General features: G+C 39.8%; 2 protein-coding genes across 3 annotated transcripts; one reads left to right on the forward strand and one right to left on the reverse strand.

Moving 5' to 3' along the window:
• Positions 1-6,650: 6,650 nt before the first annotated feature.
• On the forward strand, positions 6,651-7,974 carry LOC121776298 (deacetoxyvindoline 4-hydroxylase-like). 2 transcript variants are annotated; one of them, XM_042173468.1, is made up of 3 exons: positions 6,651-7,153; positions 7,213-7,534; positions 7,610-7,974. In XM_042173468.1, exons 1-3 carry the CDS (start codon positions 6,669-6,671, stop codon positions 7,883-7,885), a joined length of 1,083 nt encoding a protein of 360 aa, XP_042029402.1. In that variant the 5' UTR covers positions 6,651-6,668; the 3' UTR covers positions 7,886-7,974. The 2 variants fall into 2 exon arrangements, with proteins under 2 accessions (XP_042029402.1, XP_042029401.1); XM_042173467.1 differs by having other exon boundaries at positions 7,213-7,974.
• A 128-nt stretch (positions 7,975-8,102) lies between these two features.
• LOC121776299 (transcription factor bHLH104-like) lies at positions 8,103-10,764 on the reverse strand. Its single transcript, XM_042173469.1, has 5 exons — positions 10,510-10,764; positions 9,352-9,438; positions 8,940-9,017; positions 8,664-8,826; positions 8,103-8,554 (listed from the first exon to the last, which is right to left on the reverse strand). Exons 1-5 carry the CDS (start codon positions 10,644-10,646, stop codon positions 8,306-8,308), a joined length of 714 nt encoding a protein of 237 aa, XP_042029403.1. The 5' UTR covers positions 10,647-10,764; the 3' UTR covers positions 8,103-8,305.
• Positions 10,765-14,120: the final 3,356 nt, after the last annotated feature.

Raw genomic sequence — 14,120 nt, forward strand, 5'->3', positions numbered from 1 at the left:
ATGGTTCATCAGGAGGAAATGATTCTGAATCCTGACTTGAGTTACGAGGAGTAGCCCGAAGCTATTCTGGACAGGAAAGTACAAGAGTTGAGGAACAAATCGATCGCGTCCGTGAAAGTACTTTGGAAACACCATAGCCACGAGGAGGCTACTTGGGAACTCGAGGATAAAATGAAAGAGAAATACCCGGAACTTTTCGTTAGAAATGAGTAAATTTCGGGACGAAATTTCTGTTAAGGTGGGTAGAATGTAACACCCGTACCTTAAGTTTGAAATTTACTTTTATGTAACGGAATAATTGATAAAATTATTTCGAAACGCTATGCTTCTCGATAGATGTGTTATGGGAAAAATTATGGTTTATGGGTTTGATGGGAAAAAGGAATGTGTTTTCTTTTTAAAAATAAACGTTGGGAGACATGTTTAAGGTCTCGTTGAAAGGTCGATGATGAAATTGCTATTCTTTAGCAAGACGAATGAATTAAATGGAAAGAAATATATGTTTTATGGATAACGACGCGCGTAAAGCAAGGAACGGTTGAATGAATATTATATTTGGAACAACACCAAATATAAATTATGTACGATTTCTCGTACTTTAAATTTTTGGTTATGAAGAACGAGATAAAAAATTTAATAAAGGACCGTGAATTTTAATTGATGAAGGAAAATACGAAATATATATATAAATGTATGAATTTATTTTGGACTTTCCAAAATAAATTTGAAGTCCAATTAAATATGAAATAACTTGAATTTTAATAACTCTTTAAATCCTTTCTAATTGGGCTTGTGATTTAATTGTTGATTTTGGCCCAATTAAAATTAAATCATGGAAGCCCAAGTATAGATTTAATTTAACTAAGCCAAATTAATTTCCTCCTTCTTTCCCCCCCCCCCCCCCCCACGTCGACGGTTTCTTTCCCCCCATGATGACCGATCGGTTTTTCCACCTCTCCACTTCCCTCATCAATACCTACACCCTTCTCAAACCCCTCTAACCCACTCACCACTTTCACTTGGCAAAAGAAAAAAAAAAGAAGAGAGAAGAAGGAGAAGAAGAAGCGGCGAGAGATAGCCGAGAGGAAGGAGGTAGAAGAAGGAGTTGGTTCCACCATTTTTGTTCAACCACCATCAAATTTAAGCTCTTGAGGTATACCATTTCTTCCATCCTCAAAGCATGAGTCGTTTACTAGCTTTGCATACATGATATACATCCTTGTTCCATAGCTTTTCTTCCATAATCAAACTAAGTAGAATTCAACGTGGAACCCTCCGAACGATCGCCGTACTTTGCCGAAGCTTAGAAAGAACTTAGCTTTATGTTAATAACACGTGTTGCGAGTCCTTGCGGAGTGTTTCCAGGCGGGTTCGGAATAGTTTCGGAGGAGGAAAATCCACCGCCGGCGGCGGGCAGCGGCGGACAGCCGTGCTCGACGATCCGGGGCGGGCGACGGCTTCCGACGGCAGGAGCTTTTCCCCGCGGCAGCGGCGTCGTGCGACCCTTCCCGCAGCAGCGGCTCCCCGACGAGACAGCAGCGGCTCCTCCCCTGCGGTCTGCGACGGCGACGATCAAATGGCAGCGACGACAGCAGCACCCTCGGCGACGGCAGCAGCTCCTGGCGGCAGCAGTGTCTTCCGGCGGGCAGCAGCTCTCCCGGCGACGAGCGGCGGCGGCTCTGCGGTGTGAAGTGCAGCCGGCTGAGAGAGAGGGAAGATAAGAGGAGAGAGAGAGAAGTGGGGTAGGAGAGTAATGAAGTTTGGGCCTCTTTTGTTTTTTTTTTGAGGAGGTTGGGCCTTTGTTTAATTTTTGTTGGGGCCTTTTAATAAGTAATTGGAAGTATAATTATAGTTGGGCCTCTTTAATTGATGGGGCTCATTATGTAATTTTGGAGGAATAAGGTGGCTAAGAAATTTAATCGCTTGGGCCGATAATTAAAATTTAATCGAGGGAAATTATTTCAGTAATTTCCGGAAGACTTTTGAAGAAGAATAATTTACCTAAGTATGAAGTAATACTTTTTCAACGGTAAATAATTACGGAAATTAAAGTATGTGCGTAAATAATTTATAGAAATTATTTTCGACGTTATGGAAAATAGGAGGAGCCAACGGAGGAAAGAGCGAGCGTAAGCGGCCGACCGGCGTCGCACGCGACGCCTTGGGCGGCGGCCGAATAACCGAAAATGCGCGAAAATCGAGAAAGAGAATTAAAAGATTTTAATTAGAGTGCATGCATTCTAATTATCGTCGTTACAGAAGTTTGATATGAATTTTATGTGTTTTCCGAGAAGGTGGTTCGCACGCACTCTAACAGTCGGAACGAGGAATTCTTACGGAAATCATAAGCTTTTGAGGTGGGCTTTATTCTTTAACGTTTATTTTGAATCAATATGCTTACGATGTTATAAGGATGTTTCTATAAGTATGTCATGCCGTGTTTATGTTTTGAAACTGCCTATCTGATTGTCTACTAGAATAAAACTCTACTAGACTTTGATGGTAAACGAATTCGGGTCTAACTAGGGTCTACGCCCTACTTAGACTAGTGCACTGATGGGGACCGTGAGCCGTCCCCTAGGTCGGCCGGTCCAGTGATCGAGATTGTGGCCACAGTCTCGTTTCACATGATGGTTCAGATATGGTATATGATGGAGGATGATGTTAGTCCGCGCGGACACTTTTTAAGGAAATGAACTTTAGTGTCTCTCGGCCTTTTTAAAGTAAAACCCGGGATTCACTCGACGATGGCTTGACATATCTTAACGGTGAATGTTTTTGGGCATGAGTTCACTGGGTGCACTAAGTACTCAGCCCCTGCATATGTTTTCCCTATGTGCAGGTTGAGCGAGGTCGGGAGGCGGAGGATGTTGAGCGATGATCCAAGAACGTATCAAATCACTGTTCCGGTTACTATTATGTCTTCATACGTAGTAGTAGCTACACTCTCAAAATTTGCTTCCGCTACTCAATGTTTTCAGAAACTCTGTTATTTTCTTTATTGTCGAACTCTGTTATCTTTCATTTTGTAAACTTCAGGATTGAAACGTTAGTTGACTTAAATGGCATTTCGCCTTTGATTGTCATGTTGTATTGCCTAAATCGTATCTTTCCCCCTTCTTCCCCGCTTCTTAATTCCCCCACTAGTCACGATTTCCCGTGTTTCCTATCCTTAGGAAGTGCGGTCGTGACAGAGAGTTAGAGTCGAAAAGAGGATTCCTCACTTCTTTCTCTCATTCAAAACCGTGCATGAGACTTTCATCTCACACGGCTCCTAAGTGATAAAAGAAAGAAGAACTCATCTTCTTTCTTTTTTGATTACCTTCCTCGCATATGTATAAGACCGATATATTGCAAGATGGGGTCAGGAGAGAGGCGGGGAGACCCGACCCGAATAGGGGCCATAGGGGTATGACATGGAGAGGGGCATGCATTGCATAGAAATGGCATGAAGACTTGGGAGTGGGGTGGAGTGGGTGAAGGGTACAGAAAATTAATTTTTTCATAAAAAATTCTAAATTTATAAATGTAATTGTATTTTACATATTTTTCTTATAATCTTTTTACATATTTTCGAACAAAATTTTCTCATAAAAGATGGTGATTTCTCTTTGATAACGAGAAATAATAGCCCGGTGATTTTATTAGGCAAAAGAGTTGGCATCCAGCAAGGTCGGCTAGCTGGAACATCGACACGGATATTGTGTCTCCTTAAGTGTTGTTGGATTCATTGTCGATGGTGAATACCGAAGACTACGAAGTCAGCGGGATGGAACAATCACAACACGGGTAGGGCATGGCATGAAGGTGGCTACTGAAGATTGCCCAAAGAAGTACATCCAAGATGAGTCGAATGTCTTAGCAACGACTATAATATAAACATATTTGGGGATAAGGTTATCACGAGGTACGACGAGAGCAATCTGGTTCATGCACCTCGATATGATATTTCTCCATGCAATTTGTGTTTGAGTTCATAGAATTTGTCGAATGAGTGTTGAATTAGAAGAAGTGTTTAGGGTACCTAGCCTATAGGATAATTGCAAGTTATACTCCCTCCGGCCCTAATAATTTGTCACCATTTAATTCGACATCGATTTTACCAATTAATGTGAATGAATATTTTTATTATATTGTGATTTGCTTATTCATTTATGATATGCTTTACAAAACATTTAATGTTTAAAATCAAACAAGTATAAGTCGTTCACATTGTAGACTGAGTAGTGGAATATAAATTATCATAGTAAGTGTCTTGCGAAAGTAAAACCAAATTTCACAATCTAGATAGACATTGTATAGCTATCGATAACGACTGCAATATTAGTCTGAATGTTTCTTAACCTATAGGAGACCAACAACAGTTGGATAAAGCTTCCTTTCTATATACTGAAAGATGGTGTCTCAAAAATTTCATAAAACTGTGCTAGATACAACGCCTTTTTGCATATCATTTTTGAAAATGAGTCAATGACTTCTGTTATCATTAATATATTCACTTAACACAAATGATAGAATTGATTTCGATGATCTATAACCGGACAAGTGAATAATTCTAACCTCCAAATTGTACTTTGTATTCCATCGACAAATCAATAACTGTCTTCATTATTTCCCTTTTTTTCTACATAGCATAATTGATTCCAAACGTTATTAGAGTACAATATATGTATATCCAAACATATACTCCCTTCGTCCACGAAAAATAGGACACTTTCATTTTCTGCACTCGTTTTGGAAAAATGATAATAAATAGTTAAGGTGAAGAGAAAGTACAGTACGAGAGAGAATAATGTAGAGAAGTCTCTTGTCCATATTATTCTATCTCTTACTTTTCATTCTCTCCACTTTAACTATTTATTACTCCATCCGTCCCATAAAAATATGTGCACTTACCATTTTCGTCTGTCTCATAAAAATATGTGCATTTTATTTTTAGAAAGTTATATTATTTAAATAGTGTAGATCTCAGGGGTGGCAAATCGTGCGTGTCGGGTCGTTATCGTGTCGACACGATAACGACACGAACACGATAACAACAAACACGAACACGACCCGTTAAGAAAACCTCAAACACGAACACGAACACGACACGAAACCCTCAGACACGAACACGACACGAACCCATTAACGACACGAACCAATTCGGGTCAACACGACACGATAACAACACGTACACGAGATGACACGATAACGACTCGATAACAACACGACCTGATAACGGTTAAACCTATTAAAAATGAAAATAATAAGAATTAATAATATTAAAATATTATTTGTTAACGGATAACACGAACACGACACGAACACGACACGAACACGTATTGTTAACGGATAACACGAACACGACACGAACACGACACGAAATTTTCGTGTCCTTAACGGGTCGACCCGATAAGGACACGAACCCAATAAGCTCTGACCCAAACCCATTATTTTCGTGCCGGTTCGTGTCGTGTCAAAAATTGCCAGCCCTAGTAGATCTCACTATCCACTAACTTTACTTTAACTAGCATTTTCATCCTCTCTCTTACTTTACCATACCATTTTCCACCCATTTCTTACTTTACCAATTTGGTCTTAATTCTCGTGCCATATCCAATGCCCATATTTTTATGAGACGGAGGGAGTATCATTTTTTCAAAACGAGTGCAAAAAATGAAAGTGCCCTATTTTTCGTGGATGGGGGAGTATCACACTCTCTTCGTCCCTTAAAATAGATTACATTTTTCATTTTGGAATGTCTCTTAAGAATAGACCAATCTTATATTAAGGAAAAAATTTTCTCTCTAATGAAGTGGGTTTCATTCTTCACTAACAATACTGAAACTTTTTTCTCTCTAGTGAAGTGTGTCTCATTCTCCACTAATAATACTCTAATCATTTTTTCTTTCTATGTCTCTTTTACTTTAATAATTGTATAAAACTCATATCTTTTCAAATGTTCTGTTTTTTAGAAGAGAGTATTTAATTTTAGGTGTGCTTTCCATTCTTGCGAACCATTCCCAATTTATTTCTGATGTTAATTCAATAAATTTATTATGATAATATTTTATAGTCTCTTCGTAAATTTAATTTTATTGTAATTTAGGTCTTGGAAAAAAGTACTAGCATACATATTTTTTATTTTATGTCTTGCACATGTCTCCAACAAATTGACAAATTAGTTGATAATTCAATAAATGTATTATGATATATTTTTTCAATTTTATGCCTTGCGCATGTATGTATAATTTTTAAGATCTTGCAATTTAAATAGATAAGAAGTTAAAAATGATGAGACCATGAGTTTGCTAGTTTGTGCCAAGGTATAAAAAACTGATCTGAAATGTAAATAACTAATGTAAGCTATGGATTGTTGTCTGTAATTCTTGATGACCATAAGCAATTCTACAAATATCAATACCATATTTTTATGATGAATATGGATATAATCGTCGAGATCCACATGCATTATAAAATTCATTATGCTATATATATAAATCACACACACTTCCTATGATTTGAACCTAGTCCAGCTTGATAAACCCTTATCATGTCCACATCGCCAAGTATTTGGTGACTAAGATATTACATATATACTCGTCTTTTATTATAAGATCTGGTGTGACATTACTGCATAGAAAAAAAAACATTAAGCAAACAATTTGTGAGTGCAGACAGCAAGCATGTCCGAATACAACCGAGGCAGGGAACTAGAAGCATTTGATGAGACGAAAAGCGGCGTGAAGGGGCTTGTGGACTCTGGAATCGCAAATATTCCTCGTATTTTCGTCCACGAAGACTACATACAGGATGACAAGACGCTCTGCGATCTAAGCGTTCCAGTGATTGACTTGGGATTGTTGAGCAATGATCGTGGCGACATCATCGATCAAGTCAGAGCCGCCTGTGAAGAATGGGGCGTTTTCAAGATTGTGAATCATGGAATCCCAACGAGTTCGATAAGCAAAGCGATGGAGGCAGTGAAGGAGTTCCACGAGCAGGACACGGAGGCAAAGAAGCAGTACTACACGCGGGATAACGCGAAGAATGTGGTCTACAACAGCAACTTCGATCTCCATACAAATGCTGCTACTAACTGGAGAGACAATCTCTATTTGATCATGGCTCCCAACCCTCCTACTGCTCAGGAGCTGCCTCAAATATTCAGGTATACAATCCTTTATGTTTAATGGTTTGGATTATGTGACTGAATGATCATATGTGCAGAGATCCGATGATTGAATTCTCGGAGCAAGCTAAGAATGTGGGAATCAATCTGTTTGAGTTGCTGTCTGAAGCTCTTGGACTGAAGAGGAGTCATATGATAGAGATGGATTGCGCGAAGGGAGAGTTTCTTGCTTGCAATTACTATCCAGCCTGTCCGGAGCCCCACATGACGTTAGGATTCGAGAGTCTCACAGACAGTGGATTTCTCACTCTTCTGTTGCAGGACGAAATCGGGGGACTGCAGGTCCTGCACAAGGATCACTGGGTTGATGTGCCCCCTTCTCCCGGAGATCTTTTCGTGATCACCGGAGATATGATGGAGGTAATCAAGTTGGTAGGATGCCACATGATTCTGTTATGCATCAGTATCATAATGATGATCATGCTTTTGTTGCAGTTGATCACAAATGCTAGGTTTAAGAGTACATACCACAGAGTTTTGGCGAAGAATTCGGGCCCCAGAATCTCACTGGCGTTCGTGTTCAGGATGCATCTCGAAGAAAGTGGGAGCTCCAGGCTTTATGGGCCGATCAAGGAGCTCTTGTCTGAACTTAATCCACCCATTTATAGGGAAGCCAAGGGAGAAGAGATTGTTGCGTGTCGATATGCAAAAGGTATAGAGAAGAAGACTCCATTACTGTGGCATTTCAAGCTCAAGACACAACTGACATGATCAGAACCTTGCATGCTGAGATGATCTTTTGAATCATCATCACCATATACAATTTGTGATGCTATTTCCTTTCTGTCTTGATCCAATAAATTTTTTTCTTTTCATGAATGTTTAGACTATTAGTATATTACCTAAACTAGATGTGTTTTGGATGACAATTCTAGTTTGTAATGTTGTGTACAAGTATGAGAGAGAGAGAGAGAGACAGAGAGAGAAGAACATGAAACCTAGCAGAATTTCCATCAAATCAAAATCTTTCAACTTATTCAGTACTCTACATTTGTTCAAAACAGCATTAGAGCAACAGATCTAAAACCAAGATAAAATCAATTGGCAGGTATTTCATATTTACAAGCATGTCATGCAGAACAATTTTCAACTGCGTGATCAAGCTTATAAGGCCACCAACGCATGCGAAAGTCAAGCAGCAGGCGGCCTGAGCTCATGATCTTGAGATGTATCACGAGCAGAAGCTGGTAGATACTGCCACATTGGAACAAGACTGTAGCCGGAGAACATAGGCATCTTGTTTGGGGCAGCAGGGCATACCGGTGGATGTGCAGGCAAGAAACCAGTAGGAGGAACAGACATGCTTTTCAGTTGCTGCTCCATCCTCTCTTTATCTGTCTTGAGCACCAGCTTCTCTTCACGAAGTTCGCTTTTCTCGGCCTGTTTTAGTTATGACAGATAGTTATAGTGCTGAATGAGATTTCTACAGACTCGAAAAACAACAATTTGAGGTGGTTAGGTATTTCTAATGTGCAGGATGATTTCTGACCTTCAATGTTTTTATCTCTTCTAAAAGCTTCTCGTTCATCTCTTTATACTCCTCCGATTCAGTTTTTAGCTGATTTAGAACTCTGATGGCATCACCTAGTATGGCCAGTTTGTCAGTTTTCGCAGGTCTCCCGGGTTCCAGAGTAGCAGACAATTCTGTAAACCTGCACCAAGCCAAAAAAAGTTCTGTAATTTGAAACAATCTATATCTTGTCCATTATGTAATGCACTACCATGATCTCCCTTTTTCTTTCAGTAAATAGTAAGTATATACTACCTGTCGTTCAATTTTTCTCTCCTCATTCTCTCACGGCATGCCTTGTTTCCTGTTCCACCACATTGATCACTGCGTCCCCTGTAGAATGAGTGCAACAAGGCAAAGAATTTTGTTGGCTTCAATTGAAAAAAATGTGATAAAGCAGTTACACATAAAAAGTTAAAGAATAAGTTGAAATACATTTGCTAGAGGAAAATAACATAAAAACATAACCGAACTTCCATTTATCAATCCCATTAGTGAAAGCTTTATGTAGCAAATTGAAATTCCGGACATACAAGCAGTACAGTGAGAAATGACTCAAAATGCCATATATATTTTAAAGGACTCTCATAAATCCAGCTGACTTACATTTTAGAAGCTTAAAAAGTTCTTCTAGTTACTGAAATACAGTGATTATATTAGTCATTACCTCTTTTTTAGACTTTCTCGTTCTTCTGCAGAGTCACTGACATGTGATGTAGTTCCACTAAATGACACATCGGTTGCCACACAAGCGCTTTAACAAAATAACGACTGTATCATGACCGAGTATTTGAAAGGAAAACAGCAGGAGTAGTATTTAGCAGTAGAACTGTAATAACTAATACAAAGCAAAAAAGTAGCCAAATGATATTGTGTAATGAATTCAATGCATCCCTACCACACCTTAGTTATAAGAGCCACCACCAAGTGAGCTCTTAAAAATTTCATAAAAACCTAAAACCACCTAAGAATAACTTTAGACTCAACATTCGAGCTCACAAAACTTGACTTCAGCACAGATAGAGGAATAAGCACAATTCATATTCAGATATTCTTTGTCTGTCCTGTTCCCAAGTACAAGCTTGCCTTGCTTTTTGTTAAATTCTCTAAAAATTCTGTCCCGCATCGACTTGGTGAAGATCCCATCTAATCTATATAAGTGTGGATAACCCTCCCCCTTATGAGGCCTTTTAAGGGATGAGTGGCTCATTTCTAATACTTTTACTATTGTGTAAGATACGACGCTCTTCTCATGACATTATAGGGACAATTTGGCAATAGTTATCAGTCCATTGGTCAGGTGAAGTAAACTGCAACTTCGGATGTATTATTGTAGTAATCAAAGGATAGACTAACACAGAATTTCTTCACCATGACTATAAGTGGTGATAGTAGAGCGCCCTATGAGCTATAAGAACACCCATAAGCAGTTCAGTGTTTACAAAAAAGATAGGCATCAGCTCAAATCACGCCTACACAACCTAGTCAATTAATTTCCGTAAAAAGGGCTTTAAATCAGTTTTGCTAAATATTTCGATAGCTGCATTGCCTTAGATTTAGATTTCCACTGTAAAGTTATTAATAACGAAATAAATCTACAAAACGAGCTCCTGTCTCGAAATATCAATCCTAAACATAGCCTTCAATGCTGAAATCCACATCTGGAAGCGAAGTACTAGTACAAGTTTATTCTAAAAAAGGAAATCGCAGAAAACCTAAATGAAAAACTACATCCGTAAAGTCAATTAGAGAATCAAAGCATTCCAATCAAGGTCACTAAAATAATATATCGTTGTAAAAAAAACTAATTTTAGAGGAAACTCACTTCTGCGCGGTTAGCTGAGGGTTCCAATACAGGCCGGCGGGCGGGACGCCGTCGTCTAAGAGGCTGCTGTAATCGATTAAATCGGTCCAGCAATTCTCATCGAGTGAATCCACGTGATGTGCATAACCATTCATCATCACAATCACGTGAAAAATTAGGGCAAAGAAATTGGATAGGCGAATTGAGTTGAGTGAATAATTGGGGATTTTGATTTCAATTTTTGAGGGAAGCAATGGGATGATACGGAGAAATTTGGGGGTGAAAATGAAGGATATGATTAGGCGGCGTGTGGGAATTGACCATTAAAGAGGCGACACGTGGACGGCTGCGTTTATTGTGAAATTTGTGTGTCGCCGCATATATGCGCGAAAATACATAAAGCGTGATGAAATTGAAAATTCAACTGCGATTTTTCATCAGATGCGATGCCATTAGCATTTTAGTTTATTCTCTTTAGTTACTAATAATTAAAAAATCTAGGAATACTTGCAATAATACGACGCTCTTTCACTAATAAAAGAAAATTAACAAATGTGAATAGTAATTTATCTCATTATAAAAAGAACTAATAATGGTTAGCTATCTATCCCATGATAATTAGAAATAAATTGCCCTTTATCAATAAATGTGAATAGTGTTAAGGTTTTAAAAGTTGTGCAGGTACAAGGATGAGAGTAGTGAATGGTATATTGAAATAATCATGTGAATTATACTATAAGTGATTAAAATTTAAGTATTTTGGCTTCAATTGATGTTCAATAAGATAATATATAGAGACACATAGCATCTGAGAATTTTGATCTGATCTTATCAGAATTATATTCCCATTCTCGATTTTATTGAATTATTTGGTAAACTAACGAGTAACGCCCCCAATCAAATATAACCCAATTAACTAACTCCATTTGAATATGGTGACCTTTCCAATATATTAAGAGGCAGCAATTGGAAATGGAGTTTTTATCTCACTGAGTTTTTTGGAAATGGAGTGAGCGATTTGCTCCTCCTAAAGTTGTTATATACTACACCTCCATTCATTTGGACATTTCATGAATTAGGCCACCCGCAACGCGTCACGCGGGTGGTCCGTATTCCGTCACTAAGGGATGGGACGGCGGCGTGACAAGTTGCAGTGCCCCATCTCGTCCCCAGTCTGTTCCGCGTTCCGTCCCTCCGTGACGAATGGCGAGACGTCTCGCCACGCGCCGAGGCGACGTAGCACGCTCCGGCGCCATGCGTGACGCCCACTCGCCTGCCCGCGAGAGGGCATCGTCACGCTGATGCAATAAATCGTTTTTTTAAAAAAAATTGAATTAAATAAAAATAAATAAATAAATAAATAAATAAATAATGAAAACGGTAATATTACCGTTTTTTCCTTTTTTATTTTTTTTATTTTTTTACTCTATAAATACTCCTAGTTCATCCTCATTTCACACACAACTACACATCTATTCTTCCCAAATCATCTCCATTTCCTCTCCAATTTTCATCTAACCTCTCATCACAAAATGTCCGGCGACGGGAACTCTGGCGGTGGCGGCTCCGACGGGTTCGACATCAACGCGTTCGGCGACTGGGGGCATGTACAATGTCCTTGGTGGTGGTTCCGGTTCGTCGACATCGAGCACCCAGGGTTCGTCGACGCCGGGGGTACCAACCACCCCATTTTGATATGGATGCATACGCCCGTCCCTCTGCCCCGAGGTATTCGCAGGGATTATCCCAGATTTGGGAGGTTTATTCCGTTGAACCCACTCCGGAAGAAGGCCGAGGCAGTGGAGGAGGCCGAGGCGGTGGAATCTCCAGGGCGGAGGCGGAGGCGGAGGCGGACGAGTAGTTTTTTTTTTTCTATAAAATTGTATTTTAATTATGTATTTTTTTATTTTTTTGAATTTTAAGTTGTATTTTTATTTTGTATTGTAATTTTATTTTATTTTTAATGAAGTGTGTTTTTTTAATTGAATTTGGTTGGAAATAAAAACAAAAAATAAAATTGAATGAATAGTAATTTAAGGGACGGAGGGTTGCAGGTTCCGTCCCTTAGATAAGAGCCCTTAGTTAAGAGATGGAGTAAAAAAGTACAGTGGGGCCCATGAATAGTCATTTAAGGGATAATTAAGGGACGGATAAGCGACAGCGTTCCGAATGGCCTTAGGTGAGTTATTTAAAGACGTAGGTATCCATCACAATCGCAATTTACTGTGGTGTTAATGAAAGAGGTAAGCTGGTGTGCACAAACCGAACCGGACCGGTGGTTAACCGCCAGTTCGGAACCACCGGTTCTTAACCGGACCCGGAACCGGAACCGGCGGTTCGAACCGTCCGGCGGTTCGGCGGTTAACACGGGCCGGTTCAGGTTCGGCAAAATCATGAACCGTGAACCGGCGGTTCGGCAGTTTGAACCGCCGGTTCAACGGTTCAAACGGCTAATTCCGGGATAGGTTCGTAGGGGTTCAAAGTAGGGACTGGTGTGAACCGGCGATTTTGACGAAAACCACCGGTTTAGGGCGAAAACCGCCGGTCTAGGGCGAAAACCGCATGTTTTGGATGAAAACCGCCGGTTCAAACCGGCGGTTCCGACCGGTTTCCGCCGGTTCCGGGAGCATTTCAGGCGTAGGGGCTAGGGTGCAGAGCTTTGGCACGTGTCGTTCAGAAACCTGCGGTTTTCTATCGGAAAATCGTGGAAAAAACCGCCGGTTTTGTGGAAAAACCGCCGGTTTCGAGGGTGAACCGCCGGTTTGGGCGGTAAACCGGCGGTTTGTCCGAAAATTTGAAATTTGAAATTTTTTATTTTTTTTTATTTATTTCTTTCAATTTTACTCCTATAAATACCCCACTTTCCCTTCATTTCTCCTCACCCCATTCTTGTGTTAATAAGAATTTCTCTTCTCAATCTCAATTTCTCTATTCTCTCCTCATTCTCTCTAATTGCTCACGTTGTTTACTAGTTTCTACTTACTACTATATTTGTTGTTGTGCTCGTAATTCATCACTTATACTTCATACCTATTCCACCTATACTACTTTCATATAATCAATATGTCTTCTTCTCGTGGTGGATCCGGACGTGGTGATCGGGGCAAGGGAATTGCCCAAGATCAAAGTACTACTCGTCCCTCAAAATCAAGGCGACCTAGTCGTCGAGAAATTATGGAAGAGGTTTCTCGAGTGCAGGCTGAACGCATGCAAGTAAGTAATGAAAAATTATTTTTACAATTCATATTTCATAATTTCATAATATTGAGTTCATAATTTTTTTGTGTTCATACTTATACTTATAACTTCAACTTATATAATATTTGTAGTTGGAAGAAGATCATAGGACCGCCATGCTACTCGCTGAAATGCAACAAGGTGGGGGTAGGGGAGGTGGTTCCCAACAAGACGACGTTGCTATATCGTCGGACTCGGACTCGGACAACAACGAGGATAGATCTCATTCTCGTATTCCGTCTAGCACCGGCGGAAATGAGGAGATGCCTCCCCCTCCACCCACTAACCCGTCAAAAGCTTTGAAATCTGACATATTTGTCAAACACTACAAGAAGGTCTCGGTGGTGATTCCAAGTCCTCATGATCCGCACTCGCAAGAAGAGACATCGGCGTTT

This window comes from Salvia splendens, chromosome 18, assembly GCF_004379255.2.
Source record: "Salvia splendens isolate huo1 chromosome 18, SspV2, whole genome shotgun sequence".
Taxonomy (NCBI): Eukaryota; Viridiplantae; Streptophyta; class Magnoliopsida; order Lamiales; family Lamiaceae; genus Salvia; species Salvia splendens.

Excerpts from the sequence above, each read along its gene's own strand:
- LOC121776299 (XM_042173469.1), bottom strand. The coding sequence starts at position 10,646 with ATGATGAATGGTTATGCACATCACGTGGATTCACTCGATGAGAATTGC. Across the intron at positions 9,018-9,351 it reads CGAGAAAGTCTAAAAAAGAG|GGGACGCAGTGATCAATGTG; the intron begins GTAATGACTAAT and ends CTCATTCTACAG. Across the intron at positions 8,555-8,663 it reads AAGAGATAAAAACATTGAAG|GCCGAGAAAAGCGAACTTCG; the intron begins GTCAGAAATCAT and ends TAACTAAAACAG.
- LOC121776298 (XM_042173467.1), top strand. The coding sequence starts at position 6,669 with ATGTCCGAATACAACCGAGGCAGGGAACTAGAAGCATTTGATGAGACG. Across the intron at positions 7,154-7,212 it reads GAGCTGCCTCAAATATTCAG|AGATCCGATGATTGAATTCT; the intron begins GTATACAATCCT and ends TCATATGTGCAG.